The following is a 22,736-nucleotide window of genomic DNA, read 5'->3' as shown; positions in this document are numbered from 1 at the left end:
TTAACAATTCCGATTTCAAGTAAAATTAACTTGATTAGGGTTAAATTATTCTTTTATAATGACATAACCCGTTCTTCTGCGCTTACCCGATTGTCAAAAGCAAACTGACATTTCGAATCGGCACCAAAAGAAAAAATAAAACTCTACAGAAGTTTCCAGCGAGCAAGGTGCGTGTTTTTCGTTCGTCGATATAATTTGTGTAATATCTGCGATAATAATCTACTAAAATCTTTTACCATCTCGCTGACCAAACGTTCCTACCATAATTTATTCGCCGCGTGTGCGTGTGCAATAATAGCTTATCTCAGTCTCTGTACTCTATTGCTTTGCAGAACTAAACAGCAACACAAGATGGCACAGAGCAAGCTGAACGATTTGGCCGGAAAATTTGGCAAAGGAGGCCCGCCCGGATTGACCACCGGACTGAAGGTGTTGGCCGCTGTCGGTGCTGCAGCGTACGGAATTAAAAACTCCATGTACACCGGTAAGTGTTGCGGGCAATATTGTGAAACTACTACGGTTGGTGTGATGCAACCATAACCTCTATTTGCGTGCTGGACGATTACCGGTTGGATGAGTTTTCGCGTGAAACGAATGGAATAATTTAGAAAATTCTGGCAATTTTGCTCTAATTCGAAAAGAAATTAGTATATTAATCTAAAAACGGATTAACTTACCGTTTCATGCAGTAGAATCTCCAACTCGGGCATGATTTCCTAGCGTTGGGTGCATTCATTACATAACATTCGGTACAGACCCCTCGATCCGGTTGCCATGTCCAATGTTTATGTACTTTATGCTAATTGCTTGTTGTTCTTCTACTCCCGAACAGTCGAAGGTGGACACCGGGCGATCATATTCAACCGTATCGGTGGTGTAGGCGATGATGTGTTCGCCGAAGGTTTACACTTCCGCGTGCCCTGGTTCCAGTATCCCATCATTTACGACATCCGTTCCCGGCCGCGCAAAATTTCCTCCCCCACCGGTTCGAAGGATCTGCAGATGGTGAACATTTCGCTCCGCGTCCTGTCCCGTCCCGATGCCCGCAAACTGCCCGTCATGTACCGGCAGCTGGGTCAGGATTACGACGAAAAAGTGTTGCCCTCGATCTGTAACGAGGTGCTGAAGAGTGTGGTGGCGAAATTTAACGCTTCCCAGCTTATTACCCAGCGTCAGCAGGTGTCGCTGCTGATACGCCGTGAGCTGGTTGAGCGGGCGGCCGATTTTAACATCATTCTTGACGATGTGTCACTCACGGAGCTGAGCTTCGGACGAGAGTACACAGCGGCCGTTGAAAGCAAACAGGTTGCGCAGCAAGAGGCACAACAGGCGGCGTTCTTGGTGGAGCGTGCCAAGCAGGAACGGCAGCAAAAGATTGTACAGGCGGAGGGTGAAGCCGAGGCGGCTAAAATGTTGGGTATTGCGGTTGCGGAAAATCCTGGCTATCTGAAGCTCCGAAAGATTCGTGCTGCACAGAGTATTGCTCGAACGGTGAGTGTGCAACAAAATTGCAATGTGAAAATTACGTTTGATAGATTAATATGAACTTTGTGCCTTTTTTTTCAGATCGCAAATTCACAGAACCGTGTCTACCTCTCTGCCAACAGTCTGATGCTCAACATTCAGGACGATACTTTCGACGACATGTCGAAGAAAGTTTCAAGTAAGAAATGAGAATTACTAATGCCTCCGATTACGGAGGCACTACTAACCAAGTCTAATCCAACGGGTACTCATAATGCTAGCAATGCTAATGAGAAGTTGACACTGGATGTAGGATTTCATCCCCCGTCCGTTACCGGATTTCCGTACGCACACGAGAATCCTTTTTAGAGTAAATTGTCGAATCGAACCTTTGTTTAAAATTTTATTACAAGGTTTGCGAGGATATGCATAAAGCACAAGTTCGCTGAGATATTTATTTGTTTATGTATATTATTGAATTAATCTGCGAGATGCTGAATTGCTCGGATCGCACATTTTTATCCTAGTAACCATAGCTCGTCGGCCACTGTCCAGCTCGCCTAGACATTATAACGGTTGCTTGGACCATAAACGCGTGATTCTACAAAAAAAAAAAAAAAAAAAAAAAACTACAATGAACTATCTCGCAAATTGAGTCTATAATAATCCTGAACAAATCAATATCTCGAAGAACTTGTTTAATCATATCCTTAAAATGTCTTGTTTGCGTAATGGCATGCTTTGATGCGGGGGAAGCATAATCATTCCTTAAAAGCATTAAAAATCACATTTAGTAAACATTGGAAATTCCATGTGTTGATCGAACGTAGTAACGTACTTGGATGTACAAATAATGTAGCACTAATAAATAGTCTTGTTATTTAACAGTAAAATTAACCTAACTAACGTTAACGATGTGATATTTGTCTGCTTAAAGCAGTTTTATATTTTTCTTAAATATTCTTATCTTTTCAAATTCGACATATTTCCAACTCCAAATTGCGTCATTTCGAGAATGCATTAATGACTACTGTAGCTATGGCGATCCACTGCAACTAATCAACCATTTTCTATCTGTTTCATTTTCTCTAGGAAAATAAGTAAGCACGCCAGGTGCATTTATAGAACCTATTGCCTAAAATACCGAAAATACCATATATCCCCGAGACAGAGAACGATAATCAATCGAAATCGGACTAATTAAGCATATAAAGTGCCAGTACAGGAGCGCAAAATTAATGAAAAAGCGAACAAATGCGAACCTCCTTCCTCCTTCTCCGGCAAGTAAGCGATCGTGTGCGCCTGGGTTGTGCTGGAAATAGTTGATGATCGGGTCATGAATCGGAATTGCTAGATGGATTATGTGCAGCGATTTCGAATTACCTTTTTTCCCCAGTTTTGCCTATGGTTGAACGATAATAATTTTCGCAAGTGATCGTCGTCATGATCGTGGACGTAACAGGCAAAGAGAGGAAGCGAGCGAAAGGAAAGGAAAGAGGTCTCGTTCGGTTTCGAAAAATATTCGGTTCGGTTTTAGGCTTGTACAACGTTATGAAGGATGAAAATTAAGTGGCCACCACCAGCATGCGTGGGCTGTTAAGAAGGGCGCAGGTTGCATTTTCTGTTTAGTTTAGTCGTTAAGGTGCATTTTGTGAGCGAATAAAGTAGTTGGAGAATCGGGTGCCCAATTCCCGCTCCCGAGAGCCACCGATCCCGTGGTGGTAGTGTAAAAAGATGTGATCGCTTGTTGTATTTAGCGTTTTTGTTTCCGAAAGCTAACGGTTATCTTCGATAGTTGCACCCATCCTCTCGCTCTCCGACCATCTGGTTCGTCTCGGGTTTAAAGCATTCGCCTTGCCTGGAGTAGGAGGAACTGGCCGAACTACTACTAGCAAATATGTAAATTAAATTTCCCTTTTTTTTTCTATTTTTCGTTTATTTTCATTTTTTTCCCTGGGCGATGATTGTGTTCTTTATTCAACCCGAAACGATACAGATGCGCGGCAAGCGGGATGGTTTGGCTCATCGACAGCAACTGCTTACTCTGCTACAGAGCAAGTGAAATCAAAGAATAGCGCGAAAGTGAACGAAATCACCCATACGGCGGACGATAAGCTGCAGCATGATGAAAGTTTGATCAAAATTATTGCCGAGGAAACTGTCCAGCGGTTGAAGGGAAATGCGTTGTAGAAAAAGTTCCACAATGTTACCGTTTATGTAAATTTTTACAATTTTCTTTCATTTAATCTTTGCGCCGCTATGTATTCTTGTTATGCTACATATGATACGTTCAAAAAGAACAACATTTCAATTTACTTTCGTTGAAAAGAGGCATCAGTTTATCGGTAACGCGCGAAAAATCGAACCACTTTTACCAATCAACTTCAGATAATTATTTAATTTTTTTAAAGGTAATCGTCAAGTCGTACAAGCGTTTCTTTCTAAACGAAATTCTTTCTAAGGCAGGCAAAACCCTCTTACTCCTGAGAAGAAGAGGCTCAGAAGGATGTGTTGTCACCTTATATTGAACAAAGGAGCAAGGGAGGAGTTGCAAAAAAATACCAGCCACCTTATGAGCCATACATTCCGTTCAGGTGAGCTAGGTAATTTGAAAAAAAAAATATTTGAAGATAATTTTTTTCACATTTTTAGCTACAAAACATTAACGCAAAGAGCAGATACGATTTTTTATATCAGCTGAGGGAAGCCAAAAAATAAGATGTAATTCATCAAGAATAGACAGTGGAACGAACATTGAATATATGAAAATTGTTGAATAATATTTGCTTTTCCGAAAAAAAGAAGATTTCTTTCAGATAGACAAATTAAATGCATTTGTTATACACAACTTAATTGGGTAATTCGTTACACAAATCATGGGCTTAGTTTGAATTGGTTTAACTCTTTTCCACGCAATTATGGCTATATTTCCAAGTTCATATTTAGCAGTTGTATGTAGTTTGTTATTTCTTCCTTTCGCACATTTGTCTTATCTTTTTGGGGTTGGATTTCAAAATGAGGTTAAAAATTAAACAAAAGTTCAAGTTTTGTTGGTAAAAAATGTTTCTCCGATGGTACAGAATAAAAGATGGTACAAATTTGTGTATTTGAATATGTTTGCTGGTGACGACAATTTTCCCACAAATCCCTGATGTGTGTATTTTGTTTATCTACTACCCAATAAATTTACTGTACGGATGTACCGAATGAATAAAGTTTTTTGTTACACGATCACGTCACGAAGTCCTACAAGTGTTATTTTAGTTTTTTTTTCTTTTGAAGAGGTTCAGAAAATGGCAGTGTTTTTTTTTATTGTAAGAGCCCAGTAAAATGGGGTCTCTCAATTCCTGACGGGATTCCTGTTAAGTCCGTTACATCTGTTCTGTTGTACTGCAGCTTTTTTTTGTTGTTTTGGTTTTGGTTTGGTATACTGCTCAAGCTAATTAACGATTAATCATTGCTTATTAGAAGTACTTCTTCCGTGAGATGATGGTAGAATCACTGTTATATTAAGCTATGAAGTATTGAAATTGCAGTATGGGGCAGAAAGCTTTCACTACTACTCTACTTACGATGACATGAACGTTGATAGTGTGCTAGTTTAAATTTCATTTCCATTCCAATGTACGGCGGTTAGGTTCGGTCTATGTCTGTTAGTCGATGCGAATTGATTTTGGACCTCATTGATTTTACCTACATCAACTAGTTTGTTGTATCACTCACTACGGCATATTCATCACTAAAACTACACCAAATACGTTTAGCGCGCAGAAAGAGAAACGGAAACTTTTATCAAGGGCAAAGCATAAAAATGATCTTCCAGATAAGGATCCAAAGGGATGAACGTAAACCGATAAGATTCAGAATAGAGTACAAAAGAGACATCGGGATTTAGATCACTTCATCCCCTAGCGGCGGTTCCATACGAGAGGGATGCATTCTTTGCATTCTTAACAATAGAGTTTATCACAGTGTTTGTTTTAATAAGTTGAAGAAAGCAGCATTGTCGGTTTTGCATTGAGATTTTTTTTGTTGTTTCTGTTGAGGCATCGCCGAAAAAGTTGTACTGAAGTGTGGAAAAAACTTGGATGTGGATGCAAAAAGCGTCCGAAACAGAAGCAGACACAGAACACATACCGTAGGCTTAAAAATAAATAACAAAGAGGTAGAAGAAACGGAAACGGTCTACGGCACGGTGGAAAAAAAACCCCAAACAAGAGCCTTTTTGGTCTTAAAATAAATACACTACTCTATTACTCCCAAAGCTAGTGCGCAAACACACAACATACAGCAATAGTTAACTAAAATTGGAACGAATATTGGATAATGAAGGTTTAAATACTGATGTACCCGGACAAACCCCTCTTTCTACATAAAATCGTTACATCAAGAACACATCGCTCTCAAGCACATTTGCAAATGCCTTTCGGTTTCCCTAAACACACGTTCGTGCGGGTCCCTGATTGGCTATCGCAGGGCATTCCATAGTTTGTTTTACACTTTCCCAGGTATTTTTGGATTCATTTCACGTTTGGTTGGATTCGTCTCAAGGATGTTTCATGCATTTTTGTCAAAGTTCTCAAGATTCTCAAAATACTTCTAAATCGTCGACTTACCTTAAAACGAGTCCATAAATATTGGGGAAACGTAAAAATTATCGGAAGGTTTAAAAAAACCACCTTTGGAATACCCTGCAATCGAACGTGAGGGCTAAACCGTTATTAGTCTTCCAAGTACGGTGAGCGTTAACTACAAATATGCAAAAAAGTTAAACGCTAAATGCATCTTACACATAAGCGACAATCTTCTTATAATTCTCTTACATCAGAGTCCCTTTTCCTTGCGTGCCAGAGGACTGCCCTTCATCAACCTGTTTTGGCTAGCTAGCTGTTTTAATTATGGTTTATCTAGATAATGACTGTATGCTTTTCTAGGGCGCAGGATGGATCCTGACGCCTCGATGTGCACGATGAAAACATGATTAATCTATGCCGAGGAGGCGCAATGGATACTACCTTTTTTTACTGACTCGGTGGTGTGCCACTCGCTGCCGTTGTGGAGACTAGCCCCGTACCCACAGCATCCGTGGCCGTACCGGACGTGTTGGAACAGTTCAGTGGTCAAATACTAGTTTGAAGCAGTCCACGCTCGAGATTGAAACACTCCAGCACCGATGCACCGATGGAGCTCCGTCTGGTAAGCATGGACGTGACGATGGTCCACTTGTTAACCTTTGGATCGTACCGTTCGACCGAGTTGAGCGACGAGGAGCCATCGTTGCCACCGAGCGCGTACAGGAAACCATTTGCCTCCACTACCTCGTGTGTCGATCTGCAGCGATTGCAAACGTTTGGCGCGATTAATTTAACCAAATAAAACCCGCGTCCGTTCGGTGTACGTACCTTCTGGAGTGCATTGCACTGATCGGTTCCCAGGCGTTGGTGCGTAGATTGAATCGTTCACCAGTCTGCATGCACATCGTACCATCGCTACCACCGATACAGTACAGATAACCATCGAGTGCCGCCACACCGCAGCTACTGCGACGCGACGTCATGCTCGGTACGGACGACCAACTTCCCACACGTGGATCGAACCGCTCGACCGACGACTGATAATTGCTCGAATCGAACCCACCCAGCGAATAGATGCAGTTATCGAGCACCGCCACCCGACAGTAGCGCCGCCGGGTACTCATAGCCGGACAGGATGTCCACACACCGGTCAGTGGATCGTAACGCTCGACGCTGCTCAAACACGACGCACCATCATACCCACCGCACACGTACAGCAACCCATCGAACGCGCACGTGCCCAGACAGGACCGTTTCGTACCCATCGGCGTAATGTTGGTCCATTCGTTCGTGAGCGGATTGTAGCATTCGGCCGTCGCCAGATCGTTTTCGCCATCATAACCACCGACCACATACAGTAGCTTCCTCAACGAAGTTACACCGGCCCTCGAACGTCTTGATATCATCGGTGATATGGTCATCCAAGCGTTCGTCTTCGGATTGTAACATTCGCATTCATTATGAATCGCAAACAGGCTACCACCGCCAACGGCAAATATGTACGATCGCATACCCTCCGGGCGGCGCTCGAGCGTCCGCTGGCTGACGAGCGAGCTGCGCTGTTCCGGCAGCAGATGGTACTTCATCGCTTCCAGCAGCAGCTCTTTGCAGTGCGATTCTTCGCGCACGAGCGCTTCCGTTTCGACACAGTTCATGAGAAACTCGCGGCTGACCAGCGGCAGCCGGACGTGTGACATTAGCTCGGATATGTGCTTTTTGCGCTCGATCAGATCGTGCTTGATCCAGTTCAGCACGGCCATGAATACTTTTTCCTCCGAGCAGATGTTTAGCTGGCTGTTCGAAATTAGATCTTGAACCTAAGGCGGAGAAAGAGAAGGGAATTGGTTCGTGGTTGGACGAGTTTTGGTATTGAAGTGAGCGAGAAGAACATGACTGATTTACTAATCATTTCATCATGTGCCGGTCTGTGAAGTCTTGCTTGTTTATTCACAACAATGACAGAGGTGAGGTCGTTTAAACTATCTGAAATAACAATATCATGCTGATCTATTGACCGGATCGTGTCCAGTGACGCCACAAATATATTTTCTGCACACTGGCTGTAAAGATCACTGAAGAAGATGCAGTGGCAGATCCATGCCTTAGAGACCCTGGGTGGTATCAGAGGCGGATCTTCCTTTAAGCGGGCAAGCCCAAAACGAATTGTTTATTGTAAATACTGGTGGATCTGTTGAGAAGGCCCCGACTGCTGCCTCGAGACGTTCCTGGTCGTTGTAGAATTACAAGACTCTCTATATTACCCCAAGTTCATGCTTCGATGCTTAGGAAGCAGATGACGCAGCCGGTCACCCACCGCCCCCAAATCTTTTGAATTGGAGGGGCAATTTCCGTTTAGGGTCACAGCCTCTGGGCGGAATAGAAGTTGCGGGTTGTATTGGTAGGAGTAGAGGTGGGTGGGAAAGGACCTATGAGGTCTTATATGAAACCTCTTGCAAGAAACTCCTAATGCGAGAAGCATAACTCTCCTAAATTCTCTCATCAGAGATCAACTTTTGGAAAACAAGCTAAAGAGTCAGCTCAGTGTGCAGGGTAATGTTTTGGACAGGATTCAATACCCGTTCCTGTTGTGTAAACCTCTCCATCATTCGTCCACCTCCGCTCATAGACGGGGTAAAGTTTTTGGAGGCATAACGCACCCAGAAGTGTGAAAGGATCGGTTTGGACCAGACCAATATTTGCTGGGCTCCTTCTCCTTTGACGCTTGGTTTGGCTAGGTCTTTGTACATGGCTCATTTCTACCATAGGTGAATAAGTCACTGTTGATGATATGACATATCTCTACTATCTTACTGTCTCTCATACTGTACTCTTTGGCACTAGAACCTCGTGAAATCTTGACCTGGGGTTTCTATCTCCCTATTCTTGACTTAGTTGTATTGGCACAGGAAGTTCTTAGGTACGGAAGGCGATGTGGATGGAATTAGATACCAATAATTGCAGTAAGTTTTGCCTAAATTTGCTTGGTTTTAGATAGATCGCTTTGTGGCAGAAATGTTGATTCTGCATTTGAAATTTTCTAAATAAATTTATCTATTAAAATATGAATGAAATCCCACGCCCTGCTTTATGGATACAACATTTCAATGAATCCGTAGCTAATGTGGTCTCCAAAACTACAAACTTGTTGTGACATTCCTTGGGAAGATTATCCCAAACAGAAAACAATGTAAAATTCTCCCAGGGACATAAAAGGACGTATGGTAAAGGAAGAACTTGTAACAACCTTCCGTAACATGAAACTACAATTAGCTGGAACAAGGGAATATCCTTGTTGAGTATGTACTAGTTTTACGTTGAGTTCGAGCAATGTTTGTCCTAAATGTATGCATGCAATTGTAATTTACCCTTCTCCAAATCCTCAAAATCCAATTTCAGCTTTTGTTTACTGATGCAATTCATTTGTTCGCTCTCCCAATATCACATGACATGACAAATCGAGTAGAAACGTACTGTCCATTTCATCACATTATCAATTGGTTTAATGGAAACGCTTTCGAAGGGGAGATATCAAGTGATGGCAAGAGGCAAAGCCAAGATTAATTAATTTTTCACTCAAAACAAACAACCAGTCGTGTTTGTCGAGCGTTATTGCTATTAAATTATAAATCGAGACAGAACATGATGCTGCCGGGCTGATGGGATGATACCCAACAGTACGGGGGTATTGTCAACGATTGTAGAATTGTGCGTCGACACATGCTTGTTACCGAGGTTTGGTGAGAGGATTGAATTTAGTCTATCCTGTTTTCACAGTCGTGTCGTGTCCTGTTCGATGCTCCACTTACGCTCGTTAGTGGGGAATTTATGAGCACCAACCAGTGCAACTGGAAGACGGAGGTGGGTAACATAATATTGTCCCAAATACCTTTGGGGTGTGGAAAAGTTCCAGGAAAATGTTTCAGGCTTGTTAGCGGCTTTGCTAAGCCCACTGCAAAGTATGTCGATTGTTTTTCGAAGCTATTTCCGCTAGGACGCCGTTCCGTTCCGTTCCATCCGGGTGGTGGCAAAACAAACCCGAAAACTCATAAACCTATTTTCCCTGTATCGCTTTTCCTACGCATAGGGCGCATCGTGCCGTGGGTATGATTCATGGCCGTCGGGAAACGCCGGTAGTAAAGGACTCTCCAGTTTCATATCACGCTAGGCTGGAAGGTGATATCCAACCTGAGGTGAAAATGCAGCGTCAGTTTTCGTGGATGACCTGTTTTTTTCTCCAAATTCCTGCCGTATGTATACTTAATGCTTAGCGATACGCATCGCCAGCAAACGCCATAATCGTTTCGGGATGACTTGTTCGGTCCCTTTCGGCCCGTTTTTTTTGCCTCGCCTAGGTATTGGCAACAGTGTCACATCCACCTACCATGGTCCACACCGCTGGAGTCAACATTTGGGATGTAAGTGAATGTTTATTTACCTCATTAAATCCTAGCAATAAAAACTCTTCCGTGCCGACGACTTGCTGGAAGTTTTGCAGCGCGTACCGGTGGGATCGGGAGTGTAGTTCCTTGCACGAGTGAGCATCTGGAAGTGAAAGCGAAACGAAAATAAAGACACAAAACGATCAAACGATGAAAATGAGAAAATCGGTTTATTGCAATGAACAAATGGCTGGTAGCTGGCTGAGCTGAGCTTGCCATATTGAAGGCTACCTAACGATGGTCAAACGGTTTGGCTGGACGCGATTCGAATGGACGATAACTATGCGAATGGATGGTAGCTTGGAAGATTATGGAAATGAAATTGTTTTTGTTCCTTTTCAGTTGCCCATTTCTTGGAAGGATCGTTTGGTGTTAACAAATTAATATTAAATTATTAATGTCCGGCAAGAGAGAAAAACATTTATAAAGGATTTTAGGATTTTAGGCTGAAAATAAATGCAAAAGGCACTTTTAAACATCCAAATATAAATACTAAATTATTTGTTTGGAAAAACAAAGGAAGAATGTGAGAATAATTCTTGAAATGATGATGCAGCAAGCAAAGAGCAGAAGAAGAATAAGTATGGCTGAGGTACCGATCGATATTATTGCTTAAAGTTGAAGGACTTCCGAAGGGAGAGACAATCACGGAGATGGAGAACTTCTTCGTAACCATGTTCGGAATATATGAGATATCATTTTGCTGCTTGAGCAAAATTCAAATCAATGGCAGAATTTCTACAATTTTTGGGCATCGGGTATGAGTTTGAGGTCAAAGAGCTTCGACCTGTATTTTTTATATTTTCGATAGTGTTCTTGAGTTGGCTTACAGAGTTTCTATTGTACAAGACTTGGAACTGCCCGATGGTGAGGTGACAATGGCGGCTTCATATGGCAGGATTGGGGTTCAAATCTCCAATCTGGACCATTCCGCCATAGCGAGGACTGACAATCCAACTACATAGTGAGTCTAGTAAAGTCATATTGATAGCCAGCGTGACCTATTAGAAGTTTCAATCAATCCTAATGAAGCTTACATATTACATGGTGCTTCTTAAGAAATCTAAGTATAAAAATATGTTCAACAGAACAGATTGAATATTGCAAACTCACCAACAGGCCAATTATTGAAAGCGAATTACCCCGAGCCCGAAACACAGCCAATCATTAAAACAATGCTCAAAAGCAATCAACTAGATTGCCGTACTTCGCATCCCTCGGCCACCATTTCAACCTAATTAAGATGCATAACAAATGCCGGAAGCTAACACGAATCGAACGCATCGATTGCACGTTCAACATCGTTCAACAAGATGTCGCGAACAGACACCTTTGCGGGTTACAGCACAGCGCGGTAACAATCGGCCAAAACCCGCAACACGTGTTACGTGCAAAAGTGGTCACCGGCGTCGTCACACAGTCTATGCAATTGACCGGTATGAACTCACGACCGCAGCAATGGGATGCAACAACCGTTGGAACGGAGACATGGGCCGCGAGAGAAGGCAATTATGTCGCGTTTGTGTACTACGGGCTACGTAGCCCCGACCGGTGACGTCGCGGCAATTAGGCGCCATAAACGGTCATCGGCTCGGTCGGTCTAACATTATGAACGGTACACAGGAAACGCGGATAAGCTGTGCAGTGTCGGCAAAAGTTCGTGTGAAAGTACGCTTCGGTTACTAATCGGACACTTGCCGATTGCCCGTCCGTGGTGTTTGCTGAAGAACGTTGAAAGTTCTACGACCCCTTTTTGGGAGGGGGGTTGGTGGCAAATAGGATTGCGACGGGGTGGACGGTACGTACCTGCGAAACTTCGTATTCCCAGACAGTTTGAGGGATGTAGCTGACGAAGCAGAAATTTGCAACACGCTTCCCGGACCGATTGGATCTGCAGCAGGCTCGAGGCTGGGAGAAGAACCTAGGGTTAAGTATAAGAAGATGGGGAACGTTATTGATTAGTAGTACTTTGGTGCATTATGCTACGGTGCTTTGTTTATTCAGGGAGTTTGACGAAGATTGGGAGTAGAGTTAAAAAATTAATTTAAATTGTCCGTTGAGGCTAATGAAGATTAATGGGAGCGGATCGCTGGTGCAGCAACGTTTGGTAGATGTTTGTTTAGGAATGTTTTGTGAAAATCGATTTGTTTTAATTACGTTTTGTGTTGCTTCTTAATCCTTATTACTTAAAGTTACAAAGTGAAATTAATATTTGAAAAAAAGGATGACGAAGGAATGCAAAATATAGCACTCCAAACGATATCCATCCTGTTCAGTGTTTTAGACATTCTAAGAGGAACCTTTCTTGCAAGATTTTTCCATAAAATGTCTGTAAAGGGGAAATTATTCACTATTCGTCGAAATAATGCCTAAATGTTGTTATCAAACAGATCACGAAGGCCGGAATTACTCTGAGAAAAACTCTTGCAACCATTTTGGACAACATGGGGCACGGAATGCGAAAATGGCTTTCCGATGATGATTTTCCACTTCGACAAAAAGGTCCGTTAGGAAGACGAGGAGTCTTGGATGACGAAGCTCCTGCTAACCTGCTGTTATAATTCCTGCCACGCTTGTCGATCCTTGCTGATGTAATTTTCAAAAAATATCTCATATTTTGGACGAAAAATATGTATAATTATGACTTACATAAAGAAATAAAAATAAAAATAAAAAAAGGAAATATTGATTTGCTTTTGATTTTGATTGAATCAAATAAAAAAAATCTGTAGCAACAAAAGCCCCAGCCCTTTACTGGGCTGGGGCTCAAAGGTCTAAAAAAGATAATAATTAAATAGAATAGCGTATTTCCAAAAATAACATTCAATCGCCATCTCAGAATATGAGACATTTTCCTGTTGTGTAAGAGAATCAATTCGTCAGAAACTGACCATATGCAGCGCAGACCAGACCATGCAAGTCTACTTAATGTAGACAATATGAAGCTTGGTGTAAATAGACAACCACCCTCAAGTAGAAACCAATAGACACATAACACCGTACGATGGTAAGAGACCAGATCATCCATCTGGCCAGTTCCCTTACCCACGAGACGAGTGGTTTAATCTCGAAAAGCTCACCTGCACGTTGTCCTCGGTGATGGTAATTTCGCCACTGTACGCGTACTCGATGAGCTGCTTCAGCGACGATGGGTCAATATCGTGCAGCGTGACCACGTCGCAGTTTCGCTCGAGCATGTCATCTGCAAAATTCAATATTCTTTCCATTAGTACGAAGGTGTAGCGAGGGGAGAGGATTCGTCTGGCGGGCCGTGTTAATTGAATTCACGACCCCGCACAACACTCATCGTAACGTAAAGCAATCCTGGTCCGGCACTTACCGTTGAACATGGCGTAGAAGTACGGTGAAACTGAAGCTAGTATGACTTTGTGGGCATTGATTGTTTCACCCCCGACTTCCAGCGTAACATCACAAAGCTGTAGGAGAGAGAGAGAGAGAGAGAGAGAGAGAGAGAAAGATAGGAAAACAGGGTAGGTATATTGAACGGAGTTCCAGTGAAAAAGGTAGTATTTGGTGAGCTTAGAACTGAACGTAACAGCAACGCTACACAAATATTGTACCAAATGAATATCCTGTTGAGTCTGGGCTGATTTGCAGCTGGTTTTACGTTTCAACTGACCCCAGTCGTAGGCCTAAAAGAGGTGACAAAAACACAAGTGGCACTGGCAAGCGAATGCAAGGGTCGTATCGTTGGTCGGAGGAACGAGGATTTTGGCCGCAAATTTGATTGTCATAATTTGACTGTTGAACTTGTTTTGGACGGAGAGATTTCAGCACCCATTCGGGCAGTGTTTGCCATGCCAAAACGAAACCGAAAAGGTGGTCCCAGGGCGACTTACCTGTGCATTCTGTCGCATGCGGTTGATGGCGGAGAAGGAAGCTATGCAGTGGCCAGGGTTTTGGTGGTGGGCCTGTGGCAGTATGTCGTCGCCGGACATATTCGGTGGGCTGAGATCGCTGGGGGTTTGCGTGGAGTTGCATGTTACAGTGGTGACATCTTCGCCACCGTTGGCCGTTTCACCGTTGCCTACCGGAGACCTGATGCGGAATGTTGAGCAAAGGGATTTTGCTATTAGTAAGGACGATTTATGTTCGGATTAAAGGTGTTTTTGGTGTTGAAAATTGCCCAAATGGGGTTGATGTGCGTTGAATTGAAAATATCATTTAATCTTTAGGCTTATTTGTGTAACACATGGTATACATAAAAAATTAAATGATATTGATTACAGTTTAAGGTGAATCCAAAATAAGGTGCAAAGAGTCAAGATTCAAATTTAAATAATTTGTACTTCATGTCAATGAATTTAAGAATCTGGGTGACATGGGTCAATAACAGATCGACTGATAATTGTTTGGTCTGGCACATATATAGCAGCTAGTAAAATTAAATCCATTATAAAAATTTGACAACTTTCGGACACTAACCTAGTGAGTTAGAGCATTTTGTGTGACGCAACTTTTGTGTTTTGATTAATTACTTTTGAGAAGGAAAATAGTAAAATAATAAAATGCCAGTAAAATGCCTCCCGCGCTAGCTCACATTTGAACAGAATCAACAACGAGTTGATGATTTGGAGCAGTTTTTGGAGCTGCTGGAGAGAAATAAATCCGAGATTTAGTGTCAGTATGTTACGATGGATGAGACCTGGCTTCATCACTACAATCCGAAGTCCAATAGATAGTCTTTCGAGTAGAATGGATCCGATGAACCTGCACCAAAACGGGGAAAAACGAAACGATCAGCTGCCAAGGTTATGCTGTTTTTTGGGATTCGTTAGGAACAATCTTCATCTTGAGAAAGGAAAGACCATTAACAGCGACTACTCTATCAAGCATTTGAAGGAATCAAAATCGCTGAAAAACGGTCGCATTTGAAGAAAACAAAAATGTTTGCTTCATCAAGACAACGCACCGTGTCACAAATCATTGAAAATAATGGCAAAAAATCATGAATAGGGCTACGAAGTACTTCCCTATCCAGCGTTTTCCACAGATCTGGCTCCCAGCGACTATTTTCTTTTCTCAGATCTCAAAAGAATGTTTGCTGGGAAGAAAATTATGTCGGATAAATAGGTGATCGACGGAACTGAGGAACATTTTTGGGTAAAGAACAAATACCACTACAAAAATGGTATAGAGAATTTGAAACCCCGCTATGACCAATGTAGTGAAATAAAAAAAACCAAATAATGTGTTTTAAAACCCATATGCCAATTAATTATCAACCCACATGTTAGTATTTGAACATTTGCTTTTAAATTTGCTCATTACAATTAATTAATTTCTCACCGAGTTTTACGATCTGATTGATCAATTTGTCATGATTTTCTTCAGCTAAGCAGTCAACTACATAATATTTGACCTATTTTTCGACCTTTTCCTTTAAGTTTTGAAACACTTGCTTATTGAAAATCAGGCTTGAAATCGCTCACTGAAGACCTGTGCAGTCAGTTTTCTGTCACTTGTGACTGACTAAAAGTGGGAATTTTGCATTAGAACGATGTCACACAATATGGAGTTTGTGCCAGAGTTTAGGCTATCAAAAATAATGTAAATTAAGCTGTATTGACACGTTTCGTTTCGTTCGAGTAGGGCTTTCGATCGTTGCTTTAGTCGCTAATGAATCCATGATGTATTTAAAAGTAATCTTATCTAATTTTTTATTCAAAACCCCCTTGTAAATTATTCAAGCTTACGATGTACTACACATTTGTGGCCATTAATGATGCAAACCATTCACACGTTCTTTGCCATCGTATCCTTGATGGGCAAGCTTAAACGATCTTTTAACACTACTTCTGGTCGTAACGTCACGTACTTTGCCGTGCCACATTACCACAGGAATCACTAACATTTCCACTAACCCTTCGCATGCACTTTCTATGCAAAACCGACCAAATACAAATAAAAGCAACGAATTGCTCCTCATTCATTTGCATTCCATACAGCTGCTTCGAAGTGTTTTAATTTTCCTTTCCGTTTTTGTACGCTTAATTGCATTTGCAAAAGTGTGCGCCTGGTACTTTTTGTCCGGCACGGTACAGTAAAGAAGAGGAAACGGCTTCTTATCAGGCACATTTTCCCACTCGTCTATCTTAATCCGCCTGTCAGGAGATTTCTCTTATCTAACGGGTGGGGATTTCAAGTTTTTCGCTTCCATTAGTGGATGTTCCACTTTGCACAAGCTTTGGAGCACTTCCTTCCGTTTGGCTGTGGCGGTGGATGTCATGGCAAACGAAATGCGACAGTTGTAAAATTTATCCCACCCTGCGGCGCATACTTTGCTGCAGCTTTGGTAGCAGGTTTTGCCGGAACAAAATGGAACAGAAAAAAAAACCAACCTCCAGACCACTCGAACGACCATCTGTCCTGCTGCTTGCTTGTTGGAATCGATGGCACATTTCCTGTGGTGATGGAATTCGATAGCGTTTCAACCGTTTATGGTTGTTGGAGTTGGAGGCTCAAATTGAAAAAAGTTGTAAAAGCGCTGGACGGAATCATCATTTGGGACGGGAAAGAGGAAAAGTTTTTGGTTTTACACCATGTTTTCCTTTCCGCGGGTGGTATGTTTCTCGTTGTGTGTATGCCACCCAAAAGAAAAGCATTTGGGTCCAGTGTATCGAATCTGTTTGTCATGGCAAATCGCTCAAGCAGGAGCGTTTGTTGGCGCCAGCAATATAAAGCTCCAAAAACAAGAAAATGATGCTGATGGGCTTTTCTTCTACATGTGCAGAAAGGGTGGGGTTCAGTTCGGGAAGCGATAGCGCTCTCCACGATATTGTGCAATATCACGCTTCGATACACATTTCATATGGCGTTCGAGCTCACTTAACAGATTCAAGGTGTCTCAGTTATGAGTTTTGGTTAAGAAACTCACTTGCTCATCAAACAAAGAAATCAAATAATGTTATCATAGATTGACATCTAATATTATATCTTATTATTCGCAATACGGCCTGGCACTCCTTTATGAATAAAAAAATATACATATCTTATTATTGTGTTTTGAGCAATCTTCAATAATAGATACACTTGAGCTTTTTTCATTTAAATTTGAACCATAAAACTTCATTATAAACTTAAATGAACTTTAAGATAGAATTAAGAAGGAGTTCATTTTTTTTAAATTTATTAAGTTGATATTTTACGACTTTGTGCCTCTTCTAGAGCTAATTTAGTACGAATTTTTCACTGTTTTTTGCCTTACCCCGGGCTTGCTCGGTTTTTCTTGGCTTATCGACCTTTCATGGGTCACGCCGGCCATCGAATGGCTAACTAGACTGCCCACACCTCGTTGTTGGATAATCAGTCCTCACTACATGGGAATCGTCCGGATGAAATTTGAATCCCGATCCTGTCAGGTAAAGAACGGAGGCGCTGTTGCCAGTACCATCGGGCAGCGTCGGCATTCCCGGTTAAGGAACTTAAATAAAAAAAATTATTTTACCATGAGTCTTTACCCCAGTCCGAAGATGTTGAAAATAGTCACCACAGCCTAACCACCAGTTCTGTATCTGTTTCTAGCTTTATAACAACTTCTCACTTTTGGAAGAAGCCCAAAACCACACTGGGTTGTAGACCAATGGTCGTACAAATTATTTTGCAACCGACGAGAAGCACCGAGGCTTTGTGGTCTGGTGGTTTGCTCGTTGCTCGGAAGCTTTGATAACTTAGACATTGATGAACATTGATATACAAAACCGAATGTCCTTGCGATAATCACCCAAAATTAACAGTAAATGGAACATCAGGAGAAGAGATCTCTAAAATATTTTTCTCTCCGCAATCCTGGTTAGCGTTCTGTGGAACAATTCTACATCGATTGAAATTCAACCGAAAATTATATTACTGAATGAAAAAGTTACAGCATGTATTCCACTCAATTTCAAACCCCAAAAGCTACAGATACCAATCATTAGGTTAGGTAATGGAAATCGCTCTTGAAAACTTTCGATTTAATTTGCAGCTCGTTAGTGGTAAAATATTAAACATCGAACATCGTGTGCTACCCTATTAGTTTAACGAGGTACGCCCTCCAAACGAAAGTTCTCGATCGGAACGTTCCTTCTAAATTGAACAGTCATAAAATACGGAAGTCAACGATCAGGAGAGCACATTTCAGTTCCAACTACAAAGCGTGACACAGTACGATCCTTTCCAAAACGAATGAATCTGAGCAGCCTGAACCCACGGTGGGATGCATACGATCGGCGGAATTCGTTCTGGTTGCAGCTGGTATGTTTGAAGCATTTGGGACTATGGCCACCGGAAGATTCGGATGAAGCGACCCGGAAACGGTACATTGCGTACGGTTGGTTTCTACGCATTGTGTTTCTACACACGTACGCACTAACGCAAGCATTGTATTTTAAGGACGTGAAGGATATCAATGTGAGAGTGTCTTTTGCATGAAGCGTTATGAAGCGGACTTCAGAGTTATCAGCACGCTTTCTTTTGCAGGACATTGCTAATGCACTGTTTGTGCTGATGACACAAGTGACGTTGATTTACAAGCTGGAAAAGTTTAACTACAACATAGCTCGCATTCAAGCGTGCTTGCGCAAACTGAACTGCACACTGTACCATCCGAAATGCCGTGAAGAATATGGGTAAATTGTTCGATAAAAGTGCAACACTCCATTAGCATCTTCCATCGATTACTAATGGCGCATTTTAACACTCAACAGCCCAGTACTCCGGTCGATGAGTGGTGTGTTTTGGCTGATGATTTTTCTTATGTTTGTTGCCATCTTCACCATCATCATGTGGCTGGTATCGCCCGCGTACGATAAGGATCGTCGACTGCCCGTCCCAGCCTGGTTTCCGGTGGATTATCATCGTTCGAACATCGCGTACGGAGTACTGTTCCTGTATCAAACGATCGGTATTGTCATGAGTGCGACATACAACTTCTCCACCGACACCATGTTTTCCGGCTTGATGCTGCACGTGAATGGACAAATTGTGCGTCTTGGCAGTATGGTAAAGAAGGTAATCGATTTGAGGTGTTCCACAAGCATTTGGATTTAAGTTGAATATCATGTAGATAGGACATGAAGTACCGCCCGATGAGCAGCAGCTTGTGAAAGCAGTTGGTCCATTTGACGGCGAGTGGATAGAGATGAGAAAACGAATCAAACATCATTCGCGTGTGTATGGCAAAACGTACGCCGAAGTGACTGAGTGTGTGCTGTTTCATAAGGACATCCTAAGGTAAGACTTTGGACATGTCTTTCTTGGTTTGTAAAGTGACCTTACGAACGTTCCTTCAATTGCAGCTTCAGTGATGAAGTGCAGGACATATTTCAAGGATCAATCTTCGCCCAAGTGTGCGCCTCGGTAATTATCATCTGCATGACACTGCTGCAGGCCACCGGAGACGATGTTACGACGGCTGACCTGCTCGGCTGTGCGTTCTACTTGCTAGTGATGACGTCCCAGGTGTTGGTCTTTTGTTATGTTGGAAATGAAATCTCCTACACGGTATGCAAAACGTTGCACAAGGAAGGAAGATTTTGGTTGGAGATCGATCCTAACACTACATTTACATTTGCAGACGGATAAATTTACGGAGTTTGTAGGATTTTCCAACTACTTTCGGTTCGACAAGCTAACCAGTCAAGCAATAATTTTCTTCATGCAAATGTAAGCAGGTGTTGTTGAGGGACTCTTCCCATAATAATAATACACTTTCTGCCCTTTATTGTAGGACATTGAAGGATGTTCACATTAAGGTAGGAAGTGTTTTGCAAGTAACACTGAATCTTCACACATTTTTGCAAGTAAGATATTTATTCTAGGTGTGAGTTCTCTACTTAAACGATGGGTTTTCTACTCAATTTTAATTTCCATTTACAGATAATGAAGCTCTCGTACTCTTATCTGGCCGTACTGCAAAGCATGGAATCAGAACAGTGATAAATAATTGTCTGTTTATGATCCTTACCCGAGATTATTAGAGAATTGAGGAGTAGAAAAAGAATTTAGAAAATCAAATCTTGCTTCAACGTTTCTCAAATAAGAAAGAATTTATGACGCCAGATATTGACATAAGTATGAAAAAAATCCGAAAAGAGCTGTTACTGAGGAATGGACTGGAAAATTGGCCCCTTCTACCCATAACGGGTAGATAAGATGTGTTTCGTAAAGCTACAGAAGAATCAGTGGTTTTCCGTTGATCGTCAAACCTATCAGATATTTTTCGTAGTATTAAAAAAATTTCCGAAGATTGCCCCAATCGTCGATAGGATCAATTAAATTTGTAAAAAAATAATAAAAAATCAATTACTGTTCAGATATTGACCAAATACGAGGTTCAATGAATCTCGATTGGAATAACCTGGCAGGTCGTTAAGTCAAGAAGGATGATCCTCGCCATGCTGAAGATTTTGGAGAAAAGACCAGAGGAACAACTTCAACCATAGATCATTCTAATTCTTTTATACTTCTACAAAGACTCAAGGCAGCCTTCTTAGGAAGGATATTTGAATGAACTAATTCCGGGTGATGAGCTTTAGGAATTTGCCATATCTTTAAGATGCCACCGGGATATACGGCTCATAAATATACGTTTTATTTTAACATAAGTAACAGCAAAAATTGATGAGTAGTGTCAGTATGAACGTTTCTGCCAGCAATGCCAAATTAAGCAGTAATAATTCATCGTTTTTTTTTGACTTCCATAAGATATGAAAGCGTTCGATATTTTTCTTGGTCAATGAAAAAAGGAACTTTAACGTTATTCATTGCTAAATAAACTTGATACGACTACCTGTTCTAGTACGATAAATCTTATGCCTCAAACGAAGGCTAAAAATGGGATTTTGAGCCCCTCGAGTGGAATTTGAACCTCCCGAAACAGGCTCGGTCTCGGGTGAAAAACCAAAGTCATGATTGCAAGCATAAACTTGCTTTGAAAGGCAATTTTCGAATGGCTTACCTGCGCCCAACATTGCCCAAAGGAATATAAGTGTTTGAATTTTATTCACCGCGGTACGTCAAGTAATTTTATTCACGGACGAAAAAAAAAAAAGGCAAACAGAAGTAATCGACGGATAAGAAAAGGTACCAGATTCAACAGTAAATCCCTTTGAAGTTGACTTGAAGCGTGCTTCAAGTGGTCCCACTAGTGGCCACGAGCTATCCCGGCACACTTCACATCGTCTAGACGTCATACTTGTCCGGTGGGAAAAAAGAATGGGTTGAAAACTTACGTGTTGGATTTGACGGGCAGGAACATTTTCTTGTTACAAGCGACCAGCTTAGACAGATGCTTGATGAGAAAGATTTTCACCTTCAAGGTGCATATTCGGCGCGGAGCCGCAACTGCCGTCGAGGTGGACGGTGTCGGTGAGGTGGGCTTAACGCTTGCAGCTTCTTGCTGTGCTGTCGTGCCAGATGCTTCCGGTTGCTGTGCTTCTTCCTGCCGCGAAAATGATGGATTGTTGCTTGAGGTGATCCTTCCGTGATCGTCACTGGGCACAGTGGCAGTTGGTAAGAGTTTTTGCTGATGGCTGGATGCGCCTGCTGCGATGTGCTGTTGGCTGTTGTCGTTGACGACGGTAGTGGTGATGATCTGCTGTGTAGCGTTAGCAGCAGTACTGATCGAAGCAAGCGAGGCTAGCTGTGCGATGGCAAGCTTAGGCTGCTGGCAGGAGGGTGTGGTGGACCGCTCGGCTGGGACCACTTGAAGGCGTTCGCGGTGCTCTAACTCTACGGTCGCTGTGTCCGGTTCGTCCGTCGGGGCAGCTCTTGAGCATTGGACTAACTTGATGCAGCTGTGCAGGGAAGCTGTGGGTGAACCCGTCGCGGAAGCCACTGAGGCGCAGGATCGATCCACTTTTACTGGCGTTACGCACAATCGCGCGACGAAGCTTGTGCGACTGTGACGATCGGGTTGGTGTGGAGCGATATCGTCTCGTGCTTGGACTCGCACTCAGCTCAGACTAGTCTAGTCGGACCTTTCGACACTTCACTTCACACGCCTCTGACGTCAACGGCAGTGAAACGTTGCTGGTGGAACCTCCAATTCAACTACTTATGTTCGCATGCATTAGATGAGGTGGGGCTGATGATGCAAACAGAACGCGCTCTGCACGGAACCAAGATGACCGATTCTATTTCGGAAAGAAAAGAAATAAACAAAACAGATAATAAAAATGAATCGCTACGGATAGTCAGCTAGCGGAGCAGTTGGATGTTGTGTGCGGGATCGTGAAGCAGATGAGGTTGTAGTGTC

The 22,736-nt window shown here is 42.3% G+C and overlaps 2 protein-coding genes across 4 annotated transcripts; one reads left to right on the top strand and one right to left on the bottom strand.

Annotated features, from left to right (window-relative positions):
- The first annotated feature begins 149 nt into the window (after window positions 1-149).
- On the top strand, window positions 150-2,632 carry LOC126565132 (prohibitin-2). Of its 3 annotated transcripts, none has more exons than XM_050222276.1 (4): window positions 150-167; window positions 333-484; window positions 833-1,491; window positions 1,567-1,674. In XM_050222276.1, exons 2-4 carry the CDS (start codon window positions 352-354, stop codon window positions 1,672-1,674), a joined length of 900 nt encoding a protein of 299 aa, XP_050078233.1. In that variant the 5' UTR covers window positions 150-167; window positions 333-351. The 3 variants fall into 3 exon arrangements, with proteins under 3 accessions (XP_050078233.1, XP_050078234.1, XP_050078232.1); XM_050222277.1 differs by lacking the exon at window positions 150-167 and adding an exon at window positions 2,557-2,632 and having other exon boundaries at window positions 309-484; window positions 1,567-1,663; XM_050222275.1 differs by lacking the exon at window positions 150-167 and having other exon boundaries at window positions 309-484.
- A 3,938-nt stretch (window positions 2,633-6,570) lies between these two features.
- Window positions 6,571-21,889, bottom strand: LOC126564339 (kelch-like protein 17). The gene is made up of 8 exons (XM_050221355.1): window positions 21,712-21,889; window positions 14,338-14,536; window positions 13,818-13,914; window positions 13,558-13,679; window positions 12,284-12,398; window positions 10,474-10,580; window positions 6,867-7,855; window positions 6,571-6,795 (listed from the first exon to the last, which is right to left on the bottom strand). The coding sequence occupies exons 1-8, from the start codon at window positions 21,735-21,737 to the stop codon at window positions 6,585-6,587; spliced, it is 1,866 nt and encodes a 621-aa protein (XP_050077312.1). The 5' UTR covers window positions 21,738-21,889; the 3' UTR covers window positions 6,571-6,584.
- Window positions 21,890-22,736: the final 847 nt, after the last annotated feature.

Source organism: Anopheles maculipalpis, chromosome 3RL (genome assembly GCF_943734695.1).
Source record: "Anopheles maculipalpis chromosome 3RL, idAnoMacuDA_375_x, whole genome shotgun sequence".
Classification (NCBI taxonomy): domain Eukaryota; kingdom Metazoa; phylum Arthropoda; class Insecta; order Diptera; family Culicidae; genus Anopheles; species Anopheles maculipalpis.
This window is presented reverse-complemented; position numbering and strand designations above follow the sequence as displayed.